Source organism: Rhinoraja longicauda, chromosome 9, assembly GCF_053455715.1.
Source record: "Rhinoraja longicauda isolate Sanriku21f chromosome 9, sRhiLon1.1, whole genome shotgun sequence".
In the NCBI taxonomy this organism is placed as follows: Eukaryota; Metazoa; Chordata; class Chondrichthyes; order Rajiformes; family Arhynchobatidae; genus Rhinoraja; species Rhinoraja longicauda.
This window is the reverse complement of record NC_135961.1, coordinates 22,341,275-22,361,605: the sequence shown is the minus strand read 5'-3', so window position 1 is coordinate 22,361,605 and position 20,331 is coordinate 22,341,275. Positions and strand designations below refer to the sequence as shown.

Here is a 20,331-nt window from a genome sequence, read left to right as displayed (position 1 = left end):
GGGTCCCTTTCAGAATGGCAGGCAGTGACTAGTGGGGTACTGCAAGGCTCGGTGCTGGGACCGCAGCTATTTACAATACACATTAATGACTTGGATAAAGGAATTAAAAGTAACATTAGCAAATTTGCAGATGACACAAAGCTGGGTGGCAGTGTGAACTGTGAGGAAGATGCTATGAGGTTGCAGGGTGACTTGGATAGGTTGTGTGAGTGGGCAGATGCATGGCAGATGCAGTTTAATGTGAATAAGTGTGAGTTTATCCACTTTGGTGGTAAGAATAGGAAGGCAGATTATTATCTAAATGGTGTCAAGTTGGGAAAAGGGGACATACAACGAGATCTGGGTGTCCTAGTGCATCAGTCACTGAAAGGAAGCATGCAGGTACAGCAGGCAGTGAGAAAAGCCACTGGAATTTAGAAGATTGAGGGGGGATCTTATTGAAACATATAAAATTCTTAAGGGGTTGGAGAGGCTAGATGCGGGAAGATTGTTCCCGATGTTGGGGAAGTCCAGAACCAGGGGTCACAGCTTAAGGATAAGGGGGAAGTCTTTTAGGACCGAGATGAGAAAACATTTCTTCACACAGAGAGTGGTGAGTCTGTGGAATTCTCTGCCACAGAAGGTAGTTGAGGCCAGTTCATTGGCTATATTTAAGAGGGAGTTAGATGTGGCCCTTGTGGCTAAAGGGATCAGAGGGTATGGAGAGAAGGCAGGTACAGGTTACTGAGCTGGATGATCAGCCATGATCATATTGAATGGCGGTGCAAGCTCGAAGGGCCGAATGGCCTCCTCCTGCACCTATTTTCTATGTTTCTATGAATGTTGGCCTTCATAACAAGAGGAATTGAGTATAGGAGCAGAGGTCCTTCTGCAGTTGTACAGGGCCCTAGTGAGACCGCACCTGGTGTACTGTGTGCAGTTTTGGTCTCCAAATTTGAGAAAGGATATTCTTGCAATTGAGGGCATGCAGCGTAGGTTCACTTGGTTAATTCCTGGAATGGCGGGACTGTCGTATGTTGAAAGACTGGAACGACTAGGCTTGGATACACTGGAATTTAGAAGGATGAGAGGGGATCTTATTGAAACATACAAGATTATTAAGGGATTGGACACGTTAGAGGCAGGAAACATGTTCCCAATGTTGGGGGAGTCCAGAACCAGGGGCCACAGTTTAAGAATAAGGAGTAGGCCATTTAGAATGGAGGAGGAAAAACCTTTTCAGTCAGAGTTGTGAATCTGTGGAATTCTCTGCCTCAGAAGGCAGTGGAGGCCAATTCTCTGGATGCTTTCAAGAGAGAGCTAGATAGAGCTCTTAAAGATCGCGGAGTCAGGGGGTATGGGGAGAAGGCAGGAATGGGGTACTGATTGAGAATGATCAGCCATGATCACATTGAATGGTGGTGCTGGCTCGAAGGGCCGAATGGCCTACTCCTGCATCTATTGTCTATGAATCATCCGAGCCACATCAGATATATCCGAGGACACTGTGGGAAATTAGAGAGGAAACTGCAGAAGCCCTGCCTGAAAATTACATCGTCATTAAATACAAAAGACTGGAGGGAGGCAAATGTTCTGCCTTTATTCAAGAAGGGCTGTAGGGTTAAAGACTAGGTACAATAGGCCAGTGAGCCTAACATCTGTTGTTGGAAAGTTACCAGAGAATATTCTGAAGTTAGGATATACAGTACATGCATATAGATAGACAAGGCTGATTAGGGAGAGTCAGCATGGTTTTGTACATGGGAGATTGTATCTCACGAATCTGATTGAGTTTTTTTAAAGATGTGACCAAAATGTTTTATGAGGGCAGAGCTGTAGATGTTGTTCAGCAAAGCATTCAAGAAGGTTCCACATGGTAGGCAGCTCTGGAAGGTTAGATCGCATGGGTTCCAAGCAGATATAGCCGAATGAATAGAAAATTGGCTTCCTGAAAGGAAGCAGATGGTAATGGTGGAAGGTTGCCTCTTGGACTGGAGGCCTGCGACTTGTGATGTGTCTCAGGGTTCGGTGCTGGGCCTATAACCATTTATCAATGATTTGGATGAGAATAATGGCAAGATTAGCAAGTTTGCAGATGATACAAAAGTAGGTGGTATTGCAGATAGAGAAGATGGATGTCAAGAATTGTAGCAGGATCTTGATCAGTTGGCCAGGTGGGCTGAGGAATGATTGATACAATTTAATACAAAGAAATGTGAGTGTTGCATTTTTGAAAGTCTAACATGGGCAGGACTTATACAGTGAATATTAGAGCTCTGGGGATTGTTGTAAAGCAGGGGGACAGAGGAGTGCATGTACATAGTTCCTTGTAGGTGCTGTTACAGGTAGATAGGGTGGTCAAAAAGGCTTTTGGCACAATGGCCATCAGTCAGAGTATTGAGTATAGAGGTTGGGAGGTTATGTTGCAGTTATATAAGACGTTGGTGTGGCCACATTTAGAATATTGTTTTCAGTCCTGTGCACCATGTTACAGTTAAGAGGTTGTCAAGTTGGAAAGGCTACAGAGTAGATTTACAAGGATGTTGCCAGGACTCGAGGATCTGAGCTATAGGAAGAGGTTGAGCAGGCTGGGACTCTATGCCTTGGAGCGCAAGAGGATGAGGGATGATCTTACAGAGGTGCATAAAATCATAAGTGGAATAGATCAGTTGGACGCACAGTCTCTTGCCCAGAGTAGGGGAATGGAGAATCAGAAGACAGGTTTAAGTTGAAGGTGGAAATATTTAATAGGAACCTGAGAGGTAACTTTTTCACACAAAGGGTGCTGGGTGTATTTAACAAGCTACCAGAGGAGTTGAGAAGGTAGAGTTCGGGCATAGCGCCAGTCTGAAGAAGGGTCTCGACCCCAAAAGTCACCCATTCCTTCTCTCCCGAGCTGCTGCCTGACCCGCTGAGTTACTCCAGTATTTTGTGTCTACCTTCGAGCTACCAGAGGAGGCAGTTGTGGCAGTGACTATTGCAATGGTTAAGAAACAATTAGACAGGCATACGGATAGGACAGGTTTAGAGGGATATGGGCCAAGCGCAGGCAGATGGGACACCGACAGTTGATCGGTGCAGACATGTTGAGCCAAAGGGCCTGTTTCCTCGCTCCACTACTCCACTATTCAATATGATCAAGGCTGTTTATTCTCATCTCAACTACAAAGATAGGAGAAAGTTCTCTATCTTTAGTTAGAGAGGCATGATCATCCAGAGGAGAAATAGTGTCCACCAGGCAGAACAAACAAGTAAGTGAACATCAAGGGAATTTCAAAGATAAATTGCATCTATTTTAATGCAAGGAGTATAACTAGTAAAGTAGATAAATTCAAAGTTTTAATTAACATGGGGTGGCTGCTACACTATTGCCGTCACTGAGACATGATTGAAGGGGAGAACTGGTAGCTCAATATCCCAGGGTACAGAATTTTCAAGTGAGACAGTGTAAAAGAGGAGGAAATATGACAGATTGCATTACTTCATAACTGAGGGAGGATATGGTTGAAAGGTCCCCAAACTAGATCATTTTTGTCGAGATTAGAAAGAAGAAATAGAAAAATAGAAACTCTCAACAGTCCACAGGAGATGTAGATTTAGGCAGATATCAGAGAGATGCAATGAAAAAGGGTTATCGTACTGGGGTATTTTAATTTCTCCGGTACGATAATTAGGATTGTCTTAGCAATAAAGGCTCAGTGGTGAAAATGTTGAAGTGTGTATAGGAGAGCTTTTTGACACAATATGTAGATACACCAATGAGGGAAGAAGGGACCTAATCTTGGGGAATGTAGCTAGTCAAGTGTCAATGGAGGATCATTTTGCAGTTGTGTTCATAACTCCATATATTTTGAAGTGGTTATGGGAAAGGATAGAGATAGACCAGCAATAATGGTCTTAACTTGGGGGAACGCCAATTTCATTAACAAAGGAGGGCCTAGATTGGGAACATCTACAAATAGGTAAACTTACATCTGTACAATCGGAAGCATTCAAAGGAGAAATAAGAAGAGTTCAAGCCAAACATGTTCCTGTAAGGGTAAAACACCAGTGGTAACAAGTATAGAGAACCGTGGATGTCAAGGGATATTGAGGGTTGGTTGTACAGGAAAGTAGAAGTATTTGGCAGGTATAGGGAACTGGTAATAGCAAGGCCTGTCAACCAGAGTATAAAAAGTATAGGGAGCCACTTAAACAGGAAAATTAGGAAGGCAAAGAGGAGTCACAAGAAATCATTAGCACATAGGATGAAGGTAAATCTGAAGGCATTCTATGTATATTAAGGGCAAAAATTATAATCAGGAGAAAGGTAGTGCCGTTAGGGACAACAGGGGCAATATGTGCATGGAACCAGAAAATATAGATGTGATCCAATATGAATACCTTTCATTCGTAACAACAAAGTAAATAGACTTTGTAGTTAGAGCCTTCAGTGAAGGGGTAGGTGACATTCTAGTGCAAGTCTCCATAAATAAATTCCTCAATACTTTGGTGGGCTTAAAGATGGATATATCCGCAGGATCAAGTGGAATGGATCCCAGGCTACTATAGGAGACTAGGGAAGAGATTGCTGGGAATCTGCCTGTGTCTTTTAAATCTTCTCTGGACACATGAAATTTCAGATGACTGGAGGACAGAAAACATGGTCCCTCTTTTCAAGAAAGGCATAAGGACAAAACATAGTAATGACAACCTACGAGCCTGACGTCAACGGGAGGGAAGATACAGGAAAACACACTGGGGAAGATGATCACTTAGAAAGACAGGGACTAATCATAAACAGCCAACATGACTTTGTCAAGGGCAGTTCCTGTCTGACCAATTTGACTGAATACTGTTCAGCTACTCGACTATGAATTATTATTTGAAAAGTAATTTAATTCAAATTGGACATCTCATTATTTCAATCCACAACCAGACACATTTTTATATAATAACTTTTAACGAGAATCATGGGATCATAGCATCATGCAGCACAGAAAACAGGCCTATCAGTGTACCATGTTCATTTCATGTTTGTTTCTCGTATGCATTAATCCCCTTTGTCCCCTTTTAGGACAATGTCCTTCTATGCCATGCTAATTTAAGTGTCTGTCAAAATTCCTCTTAAAAATAGTCATTGTACTTGATTCCAACACCTCCTCTGGCAGCACATTCCAGATTACGACCAGACTCTGTATAAGAAAACCTCCTCCTCAAATCCTATTTAAAACTCATTCCTTTCACCTGAAATTAAAGCCTCTTGTTTTTCACAGTGCAATTCCAACCTTCTTTACTATGGGAAAAGCTTTGACTATCTAACCTATCTTTCCTCTCATAATCTTATATTTTTGTATAAGATCACATATAAACCTTTATTGCTCTAGGGGAAAAAAGAAAGCCCAACCTATCCATTCTCTCCCCATAAAGTTCTCCAATCTAGGCAAATTCTGGATGAATCTCCTCTGCATTCTCTCCAGTGCAATCACACCCTTCCTACGGTCTGGCCATCGGAACTGCATACGACACTGCAAGTGTGGCCGCACCAGTGTTTTGTAAAGTTGCAACATAATGTACCAACTATTATATTCTATGGTCTGACCTATGAAGGCCTAGGCTTGCAGATTACCACCCAGTGAGTGAACATTAAAATATACTCCAGTGATTCATTCCTAAATTGTAAATGGCTATTTAATCTCCTGAAGGCAATAACTCTAGTCCTCTTATTTACCTGTATGTTAAATGAAGGCAATCAACTGATTAAGGAAGTCATTAAATTAGAGAAGGTGCAGGAAAAATTCACAAAGATGATGCTGGGACTGGAGGACTTGAGTTATAAGGAGCGACTGGAGAGGTTGGCAATGTTTTACCTGGAGTGTAGGAGGCTGAGCAGTGACTTTATAGAGATCTTTAACATAATAAGTGGCAACAATGAGGTGGATGAATGGTCACAATTCCTCTCCCAGGGTAGGGCAGTCTAAAACTAGAGGGCATGGGTTTAAGGTGCAAGGAAAATAATTAAAGAATTAAAGGGGACATGGAAAGAGCTGCCAGAGAAAGTGATGAACTTGGATACATGACAATTACAAGGGATGTATACAGGTTCACCGATAGGAAAGCTTTAGATGGATATGGGCCCACTGCAAGCAAATGAGACTAGCTGAGGAAGACTTGATGGTCGGCATGGACAAGTTGTGCCAAATGGCCTGTATCTGTGCCATGACTCAATGATATCTATACAAAAAATACATTCCAGCAAGAGTAATTGAAAAGCATTCTGCATTAGAAAAACTGATTTGTTTCCTCTTGCTGTCCTGGATCTGAGATAAGTTACTTTACAGAAGCTAACTTCACATATATATTAATTTTTTAAAAATTAGTTCAGAGAACAACTTGTCAAATACTAACCTCATCAACATTCTCAAAGGCGTTGATGACATCATATGGCAAACAGGAGAGAAGATCTATAACAAACCAAGTCTTCAAGTAATTCATGCGGATGAGCTTTGGGTCCGAAATTACTTCCCCAGCTGGCCCAACAAAAGTAGTATGAAAATTGAGGACAATGTCCACCAAAAAGATGACGTCGACAATGCTGTCAACCACCAACCAAGTCACATTGTTTTGTTTGGTCTTGAAGGAGACATTGTATGGAACCATGATTGCAGTGTAGAAAGTCAGGATCAGGATAATCCAATCCCAGGAAGTTTTAAATGTACAGTAATGTAGGATGATATGGGGTGGAGTCTTTGGTGCTTCTTGTTTGTACTGCGGAAGAATCTCAGAACCAAGCTGTAAAACCTGCACAACAAAGACATAATCATCATGATTAGATATTATAACATTTTAAATGAGAAACAGTTCAACCCTGTAGTACATTTCACAGGAGTGAGTATACTGCCAGACCTTGGCAAAAGCTTTGATAACAAGTACCTAAAAGATGGACCACAGGGTGCTTGTTTTCCATCAGTCCCGTGGTTGACCTGACAGAGGATCAGAAAGCCCAATTGAAGCTTGTGTGTAAGCTTTTAAAAAATATTTTACTTTGGTCTCTTTTATCATTTAACAGTTTTGTGTGTATCAATTAACATCTTAAAAATAAAATACCTATTGACATTAACCTCAATAGTTTGCAAATGTCCTTGAATATCAAAGCTCTTTAAAACAGTTGTAGACTTTGATAAAATACAAAGTTTCAACCCTCCCTACCACCCCTCTCCAATCCTACAATCTACTCCTACTCCACCTTTGTCTGTTAAAGCCTGCCAGGGCTATCCAGTGACCTCAACAAAACACCGTTTGAAGCCATATCACTACAAAGGCTTCACCACATAATTCTAAGATGATCATAATTCAGCATGATCAGCCCTCTGCATCCAGACCAGATGATTTCAGCAAGTTGCTGGAAGTAACTGCAAATGCCGAGCAGGATTCAGGAAAATTTAGCTCATTATTTTGTACAATATGTTTGTTCAAGCTTATAAATGTCATTACTTTTTCAACAAAACAAATACATTCTCTTAACAGTAATTATCATTGAGTATTTCAGAAAACAACGTCCACAGTAATCTTGAGTGTTGTGCATAAACAATTGCTCGCAAAGAGTAGCAGTTGACAAGGGGAATCATTGTTAGCACGCTTGATATTGCTCCTAATCAGGAGTGCACAGACTCAAGAGCTTTTGGCCCAGTTAGACAGACCCAATGTCCATAAATGGAATGGGACCAAAATGGTTTCAGAGCATAAAGTTTACTGCGTATACTGCTTGGATTGTAGCATAGAAGCAAGGAATTATAGATGCTGGTTTACAAACAAATGAGGCAAAGTGATGGATAACTCAGCAGTTCAGGCAGCATCTCTGAAGAACATTGAAACCAGAGGTGACTTTTCGGGTCGGGACTAACTAGAGATGTTTGTCTGAGAAAGGTCCCAACCTGAAAGGTCACCTATCCATGTTCTCCAGAGATGCAGCCTTACCCGCTGAGGTGCCCACTTATGTTGTTGCTTGGATTTTAGCTCTGGTTTTAGCAAGGCAATGGGGAGTAAAATTCTACCTAAGAGTTCAGGAAGACAAATTGCAGCCAACTCCTGTCCTTTTAAGTTAACTTACTTGATCACCAGGAACTACATGACCTTTGGAGTTTTGCCTTATGCTCTGGCAAGCTGGTAGGAATCCTGCCAAGTACAGCATTTGGTGCTGCTGACTCCAACTCCTGGGACCCAGGTTTAATCCTGACCACTGATGCAGTCTGTGTAAAGTTTGCATGGTAATCTGGTCTTCTTTCAACTCCCAAAGATGTGTTGGTAGGTTAAGTAGTTGCAGTAACCTCAGAGTGCAGATAGGTAGCACAAGAAACAAAGAGTAATTGATGGGCATCTGTGCAAGAGTAAGTCACAAATAAATCAGGGGGGTGAATAGGGGATGAATGGGTCTCCTCTGCTGGGAGCCAGCAAGAGCCCTTTGGGCCAAAGATATTGTAGAACGTAAGCCCACTGAGTTCTGGACCAGGAAATGGGCCCAGAAGGCCAAAAACAACAATCTTCCACCATGACTCTCTGCTTCCTATCGAAGCCAGTTCTGCATCCGGTTAGTTAACTCTCCTTGAATCTCATGCGATCCAACCGTCCAGAGAAGCCTACCATGCGGAACCTTATCAAAGGCCTTGTTAATGTACAGATAGGCTACGTGTACAACCCTATCCTCATCAACCATTACTTCTTCAAAAAACTCAATCAAATTTGTGAGACATGATCTCCAACACACTAAACCATGCTGACTATTTCTAATCAACTGCTCCCTTTCCAAATGCAGGTATACCTCATCCCTCAGCCCTTTCTTAAAAAGAGGCACAACAACAGCCACCCACCAGTCTTCCAGTATCTCACCCATGACTAACAATGATTCAAACATCTCAGTCAGATTTTCTTCAATTTCTTCTCCAGTTTCCCACAAGGTCCTTGGATACATCTGATCAGGCCCAGTAGATTTGTCTAGCTTCATTTGTCTATCAATCATCCAGCATTTCCTTGGCTGTAACGCGGCCTGTCCTGAAAACATGTCCATTAACTGTCCTAAGTTCCCTTGCCTTCATATCTTTCTCTACAATAAAAACAGAGGAGAAATATTCATTGACCTTGCCTATCTCCTGCAGCTCCACACATGGATGACCACTTTAGTTTCTGAGGGACACTATTCTCTCTCTAGTTACCCCTTTTCTCTTAATATTCTTTAAAAAATCTCTTTGTATTCTCCTAAATCTTATCTGCCAGTCCTATACCATGCCCCATTTTTACCCTCCTAATTTCCTTTTTAAGTATGCTCCTCAATCCCTCAATCTCCTCAATCTTTAAGTATACTCCTCCAGGGATAGTTGATACTAGCAACCTAAACCTTACCCAAAACCTCCTTTTTCCTGTTAAGTTCAATCATCATCCATGGTTCCTTATTGCTATGTGCATTGCCCTTCACTAAAGTGGTTAGGGTGGATGATTGAGTCCACAACATAAAGGTAAGATTTACTCTATATCCAATCGAGAGAAATGCAAATCAAACAACAAGAATCGGATGATTAGTTCTCATTTACTTAAAGCAGGAAAGAAAAGTTCAAATAACCCAATGACAATATGTGGTCATCGCAAACAGGAGACATCCTCACTAATTTTATGTAAAACCGAAGGGAGTAAAATTACTGTCATCTATAGAATGGCACACAGCACACAGCCATTCAAAAGAACCCGAGATCATAAAACCAATAGGTCAGGAGATACAACAAGGTGCACAACATGCAGGCCCAGAACATCATGTTTTACCAAACTGTTCAAGAGCATGCTTTAAGACAACAAGATGGTCTTACGTGTCTCATTGTGCACATAATATTAGCTTTGAGGTGACAGGATATATGTAATAAGTCATGTAAGCTGGACTTTTTTTTGCCTTCCATCACAGTGAGGAATGTGGGGAATCCGCTGTGGTGGATGTTTATGTTAACTTTTATGTAGTTGTGTGTCTAGTTACTTTTTTTTTCGTATGGCTTTATTGTAATTCGCATATCACTGTACCTTAATTGGTATATGTGACAATAAAAGACCTTTGAAACTGATCTTGGAAATGAATAAAAATTGTCCTTAAAAATTGGCAAAGGTAGACCTGTTAATGGTATTCCAAAAATTAAATGTTGCAATGCCAGAAATCTAAAAAGGACAAATGCTTGAAATCCTCAGCAGCTCGAGTAGCATCAATGAAGAAATAAACCGTTAATGTTTCAAATCGGTGACCTTTCATCAGAATTCATGTTAAGTTCTGATGAAAGGTCAACTACCTGAAATATAAATTCAATTTCTCTTTCCTCTGATGTTGTCTGACCAGCTTAGTATTTCCAATATTTTCTGTATGATTTAATAGGATATTTATTTCCTAAAATATGTAATGGATTGGAATATATCTTCTATAAAGCACAAAATGCACAAGCTTTCATACATAATATTTGTGATCTCACGAACCATTACTTCACCACTCTCAGCCTTACAATAAAGGATGATCTAGTTCCCATGCAAGACATTTGAAAAGACAAATATTTAACTTCTTGTACGTTTCATTCATTTCAAATGCTCTGGTAGCAAAGCATTTCAGCAGGACACTCATTGAGGTTTCCATAACTAAATTCATAAAGCTCAGCAATATCGGTACTGGGTATTCTATTGTTTGTCATATATAATCATTTGGAAGAGAATGTGATTTGCATGACTAGTAAGTTTGTCAATGGCACCAAAATTGCGATATAGTGGACGGCGAGAAAGGTCGTTTAAGGTTACAAGAGAATATTGATCAACTGGGAAAGTGGACAAGGAGTAGCATATAGAATTTGATTCAGAAAAGAGCAAAGTTTTGGGAATTTTTGGGAAGTTGAACAGGAGCAGAACATACATTGCGAATGGCATTTCTCTGGGGCTTGTTATTGAACAGGGAGATTTGGGGATACTTACATTTTGCCCTGAAAGTGGCAGCATGGGTAGACTGACATGAAGAAAGCATATGGCACACTTTTCTTCATTGAATGAGGCACTGATGACAGGAGTTGGGATATTATGTTATGGTTGTACAAAATTAGGTCACATTTGGAGGATTGCCTGCAGTTCTGGTTGCCACATGATAGGAAAGATGTGATTAAGCTAGAGAGATGCAGAGAAGAATTGCAGGTATGTTGCCTGGATTGGAGGGCTTGAGCTATATGTAGAGATTGGGTATGTTTTTCCCTTGAGCAAAGGAGGCTGAGGTAACTCAATTGAGGTAAATATAAGTGTGAGAGGTATAGATAGGGTAGCCTGTGCCTGTTTCCTATGATTCCCACAAGAGTCCATAGGTTTAAGGTGAAAAGGAGGAGGTTTAAAGGGGATCTGAAGGATAATTTTTTCACACAAAGAGTAGCTCTATCTGGAATGAGCTGCCTGAGGAGGAGGTGGAGGCAGATCCATCTAAATAGGTACTTGAATGAGCAAGGGATAAATAATATGGAATTATTGCAGGCAAGTGGGTTCAGTATTGAAAGGCATGATGATCAGTATAGATGTGGCAGGTCAAAGGGCCTGTTTCCATGCTAAGTTAAATATGTAAATATGACAACATGTATTAAATTTAAAACATTCCTGATATCAGAGATTTTCAAGTTACAAATTCTAAAGAGAAAAATATCCTTTCAATACAAAAATTGTGTGCATTGCTGCTCATCTTGATGACAAAGGTATGTGCATATTATACTCAATAGACAATAGGTCTATTGATATACAAAGAGATCTTAGGGTCAAATCCATAGTTTCCTGAAAGTAGCAACAGGAGCAGAATGGTTTATAAAAAGCGTATAATATGATTGTCATCATCAATCTTGGAACAGAATATTTGACTCATGAACTTTTATTATTAATTCTCATGTTGCAGATTTATAAGTTTAGAACGTTAACTTGTGGACCAACCCTGTCCTTTTCCATAACTATTTTAAAGCAAAACAAAATGTGGTCACTGATTCCATAATATTTGCACAGTGAAACATCAGTCACTTGTCCTATTTTCTCAGAGTAGGTCAAGCTTTCCCCTCTCGTTTGTAGGGTCCTCAACATATTACCCGAGGAAACTTTCCTGAATATATCTTTATATATCTCTCGTTTGTTATCTTGTTGTGACTGAACTTCAGCCAAAACGGTACATGATAGCGCAACAATTTTACGCCCACCTTACTCACCATTGTCACTTTAGTGATAATGCAAGTAGTTTTATTGAAATCGGTTATATTTTTAAAGTTATTCACATTTTAAAGTTTAAAAGGAGGGGAGGGGAGCAGGGAGGGAGGGGGGAAGGGGGGAGTGGGGGAGAAGGGAGAGGAGAGGGGAGGGGGGGTTGAGGAGAGAGGGGAGAGGACAGGGTGCTGCACCAATGCAGGAGAGGTTTGGGCCCAACGGGTCCACTTGGTCTAGTATCTCTATATATCTCTCTATCTATCTATACATATAAATAAATACTACTAAAACTCTCGGTTTGTTTGTGTTTATGTGTGTACCATGCCCTCTACACAGCCAAAACGGTACACGATAGCGCCATAATTTTAGGCTCACCCTACTCACCATTCCCCTATGGTGTGAATAAACCCACTTTTGTTACTTTTTAAAACTAATTTACCTTAAAAAACTTTAATAAATGCGCTTTCCCCCCCCCCTCCCTTAGGAGCAGCGGGAGGACCGGCGCCCGTCCCGGTGTGCCCCGCGCCTGACCTTCCTCCCATGCTGCAGCGCGCCGCGGAGGCTGTGGCAGAAGGTCCAACAAGATGGCCGTCCCCGCTGCTTCCCACTGATCGCAGCAGGAGGAATAGGGCCGAGGTCAGTGCCTTCTCCCTGTCCACTCTTGCCCACCCACGGCCCCGGGAGACGCTCCCCGCCCGGCAATGGGTCCATGCCGTAGCCACCGTTCCCCGCCACAGATAACAGCCGATCTGCAGGAGACACTTTGGCTCCGCAGGAGCGACGGGGCCGATGTCACTGTTTTTTCCCTTCCCCCTTGCTGGCACACGGCCACGGGGCCTCTCCCCGCCCGACAACGGCTCTACGGTTGTGCCGAGGGGGGCGGGAGGGGAAGGAGAAGGGAGGGGTGATGGGGATGAGGGAGGGGGGGAGGGGTGAAGGGGATGAGGGAGGGGGGGTGAAGGGGAGTGGGGGGACGGGGAGGGGTGAGGTGAAGGGGAGGAGGAGGTGCTGCACCAATGCAGGAGAGGTTTGGACCCAACAGGTCCACTTGGTCTAGTACATAATAAATTCCACTGCATCGAAGCCCTTGGTACCATGGCAATCCCAGTCTCTATTGGGGAAGTTTAAATCCCCTATAATGACAACCCTATCAGTTGTCTGCAATCTCCTAGCACATGTTCCTTTAATTCCCGTTGACTATTTGGGGGCCTACAGAACAATCCCAACATGGCGATTCTCCCCTTTTATGTCTCAGCTCCATCCACATATCCTCATTGGACGATCCGTCAGTAATGTCATCTTGGACTACTGCCGTGATGTAGAGGTAGGGGTATAAGAGGAGGGGAAGTTGATTTATTTACTAAGGAAAACAACACATGTATTTTAGAAGATTAAGCTGTCAGCAGTCTCTCTCCCTTAGCCAGATTTCCGTATTGGCTATAACACCCCTGTCATACACACCTATCCATTCCTTCTCTCCTGAGATGCTGCCTGACCTGGTGAGTTACTCCAGCATTTTGTGAATAAATACCTTCGATTTGTACCAGCATCTGCAGTTATTTTCTTATCCATTCCTTAAGTTCATCTTCTTTACCAGTCAGGTCTCTTGCACTGAGATAAATGCAATATAATCTAACTGTCTTTCCTTGCTTCCTGCCGTGATCCTGCCTGTCCTCCCTACTGAACTTGCTGTTATTGACTAGGTGCTTCGATTATATCACATCCTCAATTCAGAATCATAGAATTATTATTGGCAAAGATGTCTTTGGCCCATCAAATTCTTGTCTCCATTAGAGCAATCCTGTCTGCGCCATTTTCCTATTCTTTCCCCTCATCCCTAAAAAACTATTCTGCTCTGTGTGTATTCAATTACTTTTTGAAGTCGCTGTTTGATTCTACTTCTATCATCTTAGAGATGGTGATCCAGATCCTAACTATTCTGAGTAAAAATGTTTTTTTCTCAGATTCCCTTGTGTCTTTTTCCCAAAGCTTTAAACATGTGCCCCTGGTCTTTGAGCATCTACAGATAAAAACAGCTTTCCTCTGTAACCCGGTCTAAATCAGCCATGATCTTCTGGACTTCAATCGAACCTTGTTTATGCCAAGGAGAACCACTTTCCACAGTTTAATCTTTAATCCTTTATCCCTGGAACCATTCTTATATATTTTTTCTGAACACATTGCCCTATTCAGTGTTTTGTACTGATTTAACTTAACCTCTCCTATTGTAATTAAACTGTCTATTTGAGTTAAAGGATTCCTTAATAGCCAAATTCTTCTTGTATGATAACCCATTTGACAATTTCACAACCAGGTTATTATTGAGGATTGAGGAATCCTTCAACTCGTAAAGAGATTGATGCACGTATATACCAGGGCCCTCTGTTCCTACAGTCTTTAGGACTGTGCCATTTAGTTTATATTAACATGTCTTTTTCTTTTAGCCCCAGTAGATAGTATCACCATGTTAAATTCCAGGACACTTGTCTTTTTGTAATCAATTGCTTTCCACTTCATTGAATTGAATAAATTTTATTAGCCATGTATACATACAAGGAATTTGCCTTGGTGCTTTGCTCGCAAGGATAACAACACGATATACAGTAGACAATTAAAAATAAAACATTATAATTTAAAGATGTGAGGAATAAAATGAAATACTAGAGCAAAAGGAGGCTACAGACTTTTGGCTGTTGAGTAGAGCTATTGCTCGTGGAAAAAAGGCTGGTTTTATGTCTGGCTATGGAGGCTTTGACAGTCTGGAGTTGCCTCTCAGAGGGAAGTACTTCAAAGAGTTTGTGGCTAGGGTGAGAGAGGTCAGAGATGATTTTACCTTCTCGTTTCCTGGCCCTTGCAGTGTACAGTTCATCGATGGGCAGAAGGTTGCAGCCAACAACCTTCTCGGCAGATCGAATGTGCTCTGCAGCCTCCGGATGTCATGCTTGGTGGCTGAGCCAAACCAGACCATGATGGACAAGGTGAGGACGGATTATGATGGCAGTATAAAACTGGACCATCATTGCCTGTGGCAGATTGTGTTTTCTCAGCTGCCGCAGGGAGCTATTGGGCCTTTTTGACAGTGGAGTCAATGGTGGCCTCCCATTTTAGGTCCCTGGAGATGATGGTTCCAAGGAACTTAAATGACTCCACAGATGTGACTGTGATGTTGTTGATGGTATGTAGGGGAAGAGGAGGGGGAGCTCTCCTAAAGTCTACAATCAATTCCACTGTCTTAAGAGCATTGAGCTCCAGGTTGTTGCCATGGCACCAGGACGCCAGCTGTGTCACTTCCTCTCTGTAGGCAGATTCCTCCCCATCCTGGATCAGTCCAATCAGGGTTGTGTCATCCGCAAACTTGAGAAGCTTGACAGAGGTGTCTGTAGAGGTGCAGCCGTTGGTGTAGAGAGTAAAGGAGAGGGGAGAGTACGCAGCCTTGCGGTGCTTCTATGATGAGGGTCAGCGATTTACTCTCCCAGCCACACATGCTGCTTCCTGTCTGTCAGGAGGTTGGTGATCCACAGACAGAGGGGTTCAGGCACAGTCAACTGGGAGAGTTTTGAGTATAGTAGCTCTGGCACAATGGTGTTGAATGCAGAGCTAAAATCCACAAACAAAATTCTTGCATCGGTCCCCTGGCAGTCTAGGTGCTGGAGGATGAGGTGCAGGCCAAGGTTGACTGTGTCATCCACTGATCTATGGCCCGGTATGCAAACTGCAGGGGGTCCAGCAGGGGGTTTGTGATATTTTTCTGGTGGGCCAGCACTTTCACGGGTTTTCATGATTACAGAGGTCAGTGCAACAGGCCTGTAGTCATTAAGACCAGTAATCCTTGGCTTTTTGGGTACAGGGAGAATAGTGGAGGCTTTGAAGCAGGCAGGGACAGTGCAGGTTTGCAGGGACTGATTGAAAATGTCTGTGTAGACTGGTGCCAGTTGTTCAGCACATAGAGCTTGAGGGTGGAGGGAGAAACATTGTCTGGTCCTAGAGATTTCTGGCTTTTCTGTCTCCTGAATAGCTTGTCCACCTCCTCAATTTCTATTGTTAGTGATGGAGAAGTGGCCAGACTGATGTTGGGCAGCAAGGAAGGGTGGGAAGTGGAGGAGGGCCCAGTCTTTGCAGACTGGAGTCTGGCTGTAAGTGGGTGATTTGGAAGGAGTGGGTGTGGGAGAGGGGGGGGGGTACCGGTGTTATGTTTCTGTCTATCGAACCTGCAGTAGAACTCGTTCAGGTCGTTGGTCAGCTGACAATTGTCCAAGGAGCGGGCAGGGGGGGGGGGGGGGGGTCTTCTTGTAGCTGGTGATTTCGTGCAAGCCCTTGCACACTGAAGATGAGTCATTAGCTGAGAACTTGCTCCTCAACTTCTCAGAGTACCTTTCCTTGGCAGCTCTGATTCCTCTTCTCAGCTTGTACTTGGTCTGCCTATAGAGGTCTACATCCTCACTCCTGTATGCCTCATCTTTAGACTGGCAGAGCTGTCCGAGTTCTGCTGTAAACCAACACTTGTCGTTGTTGAACCAGATCTTGGTCCTAGAGGCAATGCAACTGTCCTCACAAAAGCTGACAAATGATGTCACGGTGTCTGTACATTCATCGAGGCTTGCTTCCCTGAACACATTCCAATCAGTGCAGTACAACCATTTGGAATTTACCCACCATACTCATGTTATTAATATTTGTCGTAACAAATAATCTGCTGGAGGAACTCAGTGCATAGATCTGCACTGATGCAGGATTTCATCCTGAAATGTTGACAATTCCTTTACCCTCAGATGCTGCTCAACCAGCTGAGTTCATTCAGCAGAATTTTTGTTGCTGCAGATTTCATCATCTGCAGTCTCCTGTGTATTTACTAATATTTGGAGGTAAGCTCCAATGGAATTGCTAGGGAAATGTTCTGTAATTCACGGTAAAATGTAATTCACCATAAGGCAAATAAAACATCCTGTGGTTCTAAACATTTACCATAAAGCCAAATTCTTCTTTTACCACTTGTACAATATGTGAAAAGACTAACCCATTTGACTTAATTTCACAACCAGGTTATTACTGCAGTAGTCTCACCTCAGCCAGCCGTGAATGCTTGTGTACACTTTCTCCTTTGTGCACAGTCGGAGCAAGTTGCTGCAAGACACCTCTGCTGCTTGTGAGTGCTCTTGTCAGACGAGCAAATTTACCCCAGCCTGCAAATACATAAAACAGTTTCAGAAATTATACCATACACCAGCTAATGTAAAAATACAAGAAAATATGGAATAAGAAACAATATTGTATAAATTTGTCCAGATGAACATAATGAAGCCAACCTTTTCTATTGTCACGTACAATGGAACATACAGATTTAATTTCCATCACGAGTTATTTTTAACATCCTGTATTTTCAAAACATTCTTTCATCATGCTCATTTAAAGGAAGATTTTTTTTTTCTTCTAATCATAGCTAAATCACTGGGCCAGGCTGCACTGATACCTAGACAATGAGTAAAGGCTCACCAGTTCATTGCAACGTGCATGGCAGTATGCTTTGACTTCCGCATCTGCACCATGAGATGCAGAAGTGCAGATGTTTATATCTGACCTCTTGCTCAGGAGCAAGTCCAGGTCATTCTGAAACTTACTGAGTCAAGAGGCTTGTAACTCACTCCTCATCTTTACACCAGCCAAAGATGACATAATTGCAGGGCTCTATTTATTTAGAAAGGAGGATCGAACTGCTTTTAAGAAGTGTGACCTATTAAGTTTCTGCATTACATTTATTTATATTATTTTATGTTTATGTTTTAATTAATTTATAATCATTTATGATTTGAAATATTTTCAATTAAAAAGTATATATTTCCACCAATTTCAACTGCATTTAAATGTCTCATGAACTGCCAAAGGCCGTCAAGGTGGTGCAAAGGATGAGGCCAGAGGATGTGTTGCTTCATGGAGTCTGACTGATATTGATGGACACTCTAGTTGTGGGATGACCAGAGAATTGAGATCCTGAAATCATTAAGTTAAAGTGGCCCTGGAGTCAGAACAGAGTGGTTGGTGACATGTGTCAAGCATGATACGGTACAATAAATGCTTTCTATTGGGGATTTGGGGCATCAAACAAAGTTCTGGCATTTAACCGGATAAGAAGGTGAACAGTTGAAAAATGTTCACAATAAAGCTAACAGAAAATAAAAGTTTTATTTTTAACTAACTTTTTAATCATTTAATCTAAAGATTGAGATAAGCATATAGCTTGAGATGTATTACAAGCCTTACCAAAACAAAGTAATTTTGTATTAATGATTTACCTGATATCCTTTACACAAGCTGCATTGGGAAAACGCATGATAAAGATGCCTTTCAGAATGGAAGGTTGGTTCAGTGGACATTTATGTTTAACAATGGATAAGATGGCAAAAGTAATAAGCGTCATATTCTAATAATGGTGAATGACGATGATTTTGCCATCATTCCAACCAAACATTCTGGTCCATCAGTTGGGAATTATGAGAAAGCTTAAAGGCACATTAGGGGAGAGATAGCATTAAAAAGCATTTGTAGATGCTAGGCAATTTACTGGATGACATCTACAACAAATTCAAGACCCAAAGTCAAAATTTAAAAATACTGCAAATACTAGAAAGCTGAAATAAAAACAGAAATTGTTGGATAGGTTCAGCCAGTCAGGCAATTCCATCATCTAAATCATTAATGTATATTGTAAATAGCTGCGGTCCCAGCACCGTACCTTGCGGCACCCCACTAGTCACTGCCTGCCATTCTAAAAGGGACCCGTTAATCCCTACTCTTTGTTTCCTATCTGCCAACCAATTTTCTCTCTATGTCAATACCCTACCCCCAAAACCATGTGCTCTAATTTTTCCCACTAATCTCCTGCGTGGAACATTATCAAAGTCTTTCTGAAAGTCCAGGTATACTACATCCACTGGCTGTCCATTGTCCATTTTACTTGTTACATCCTCAAAGAATTCCAAAAAATTAGTCAAACATGATTTCCCCTTCGTAGATCCATGTTGACAGATCCATGTTGACAGACCTGTTACTGCTATCCAAATGCGCCGTTATTGCATCTTTAATAATCAACTCCAGCATCTTCCCCACCACCAATGTCAGGCTAACTGGTCTATAATTCCCTGCTTTCTCTCTCCCTCCTTTCTTGAAAACCAGGATAACATTAGCCCTCCAATCCACAGAAACAGATCCAGAATCTATAGAACATTGGAAAATGATCATCAATGCATCCACGATTTCTAGATTCATCCCCTCGAGTACCCTGGGATGCAGACCATCAGGCCCTGGAGATTTATCAGCCTTCAGTCCCATCAGTTTACCCAACACCATTTCCTGACTAATGTGAATTTCCTTCAGTTCCTCCATCACCCTATTTCCTTCAGTTCCTCCATCCCCTCTGTCCCCTAGTACATCTGGGAAATTGGTTCTGTCTTCATTAAGGAAGACACAAACAAAGTACCTGTTCAACTCATCTGCCATTTCCTTGTTCCCCCATAATAAATCTACCTGTTTCTGTCTTCAAGGGACCCACATTTGTCTTAACTATTTTTTTTCTCTTCACCTACCTAAAGAAGCTTTTACTATCCTCCTTTATATGCATGGCTAGCTTACCTTTGTACTTTTCTCCCCGTATTGCCTTTTTAGTTACCTTCTGTTGATCTTTAAAAGTTTCCCAATCCTCTGGCTTCCCATTCATCTTTGCTATGTTAAAAGTCTTCTCTTTTATTTTTATACTGTCCTTGACTTCCCTTGTCAGCCACGGTCACCTCTTACTCCCCTTAGAATCTTTCTTCCTCTTTGGCATGAAATGATCCTGCATTTTCTGGATTATTCCCAGAAATACCTGACATTGCTGTTCCACCGTCATCCCTGCTGGGGTCCCTTTCCAGTCAACTTTGGCCAGCTCCTCCCTCATGTCTCCAGAGTCCCTTTGTTTAACTGCAATACTGACACTTCCGATTATACCTTCTCCCTCTCAAATTGCAGATTAGAACTTATCATATTATGGTCACTACCTCTTAATGGTTCCTTTACTTTGAGTTCCCTTATCAAATCCAGTTCATTACACAACACTAAATCCAGAATTGCCTTCTCCCTGGTAGGCTCCAGTCCAAGCTGCTCTAAGAATCCATC

General features: G+C 41.9%; 1 protein-coding gene across 2 annotated transcripts in view; it reads right to left on the bottom strand.

Annotated features, from left to right (window-relative positions):
- Positions 1-20,331, bottom strand: part of kcnh1a (potassium voltage-gated channel, subfamily H (eag-related), member 1a) — a 187,909-nt gene that overhangs the window by 135,511 nt on the left and 32,067 nt on the right. For both annotated transcript variants that reach the window (XR_013547626.1, XM_078404941.1), the window contains exons 5-6: positions 17,248-17,366; positions 6,367-6,759 (exon numbers count right to left, since the gene is read on the bottom strand). Coding sequence is in view for 1 of the 2 variants with exons in the window: in XM_078404941.1 (XP_078261067.1) it covers positions 6,367-6,759; positions 17,248-17,366 (512 nt within the window). In the remaining variant the exon portion in view is untranslated. The remainder of the gene's footprint in view (positions 1-6,366; positions 6,760-17,247; positions 17,367-20,331) is intronic.